The sequence below is a fragment of the Rutidosis leptorrhynchoides genome, chromosome 5 (genome assembly GCF_046630445.1).
Source record: "Rutidosis leptorrhynchoides isolate AG116_Rl617_1_P2 chromosome 5, CSIRO_AGI_Rlap_v1, whole genome shotgun sequence".
NCBI lineage: Eukaryota > Viridiplantae > Streptophyta > Magnoliopsida > Asterales > Asteraceae > Rutidosis > Rutidosis leptorrhynchoides.
In genome coordinates this window covers 406243242-406244390 of record NC_092337.1, presented here as the reverse complement: position 1 = coordinate 406244390, position 1149 = coordinate 406243242, and the positions used below count along the sequence as shown (strand labels likewise).

The following is a 1149-nucleotide window of genomic DNA, read 5'->3' as shown; positions in this document are numbered from 1 at the left end:
GTAATGGTCGTGTGTAAACAGGATATTTTAGATTATCATTATTTGATAATCTACGTAAAGCTTTTTAAAACCTTTATCTATGAAATAAAGGTTATGGTTTGTTTTAAAAATGAATGCAGTCTTTGAAAAACGTCTCATATAGAGGTCAAAACCTCGCAACGAAATCAATTAATATGGAACGTTTTTAATCAATAAGAACGGGACATTTCACTTCGGACATGCTCGATATCAAAACTTTTGAAGCTTTCGATCAGTTCTTTTGCTTTTGACAAGTATTATTGGATGGTGGGTTGCTTTGCTTCAAAGGTGCCCTTGATCTGGTTAGACACTAGCTGTGAGTCAACGAAAGCTCGGAGATGAAGGATTTTTAATTCCTTCGCCATTCTCAATCCTGCTAGCAGAGCTTCGTACTCTGCTTCGTTATTGGTTGTATCAAATTCAAAACGAAGTGCATAAGTGAACTCTTTTCCTTCGGGATTTACTAAAATTAGACCAGCACCTGATCCATCAGAAATTGACGCACCGTCGGTGTACAACTTCCACTCTTCGTTTTTGATCTTTGGGGTGATAACTTGGGTTGAGTTCTTCGTGTGTTCTTCATTTACACTATCTGTTTCGACGATGAAATCTGCTAGAACTTGTCCTTTGATTGCATGCCTGACCCGAAACTCAATGTCATGCTCTCCTAACTCAATGGCCCATTTGACCATTCTCCCAGATTTTTCAGGTTTTGAGAGCACTTGCCTGATTAGTTTGTTAGTAACTACCAATATCTGATGTGCTTGGAAGTACCTTCGGAGTTTCCTAGCTGTATGGACGAGTACTAGAGTGAGTTTCTCGAGTTCTGGATAATTCAGTTCGGCTCCTTAAAGTACTCGGCTGACGAAGTATATTGGTACTTGCGTTTTCTCTCTTTCGGTGACCAATACTGTGCTGACTCATTCTTTCGAAGCAGCCAAGTATATGAAGAATGTTTCTCCTTCTTGCGGGTGAGGTTAAGGTAGGGAGTTTGGCGATGTATTCCTTCATTTCAACGAATGCCCTCTCCGCTTCTTCGTTCCAGACAATTTTCTTTTTTCCCAAGCATCCCTTCAGAATTCTGAAGAAGGGCAGTTGTTTCTCTGCTCCCTTTGATACGACTGTGCTAAG

General features: G+C 40.2%; 1 protein-coding gene across 1 annotated transcript; it reads right to left on the bottom strand.

Annotated features, from left to right (window-relative positions):
• Positions 1 to 275: 275 nt before the first annotated feature.
• Positions 276 to 710, bottom strand: LOC139849907 (uncharacterized). The gene has a single exon (XM_071839521.1). The coding sequence runs from the start codon at positions 708 to 710 to the stop codon at positions 276 to 278; it is 435 nt and encodes a 144-aa protein (XP_071695622.1).
• Between the last annotated feature and the right edge of the window lie 439 nt (positions 711 to 1149).

Coding starts and splice junctions, on each gene's coding strand:
- LOC139849907 (XM_071839521.1), bottom strand. CDS start 710: ATGGTCAAATGGGCCATTGAGTTAGGAGAGCATGACATTGAGTTTCGG.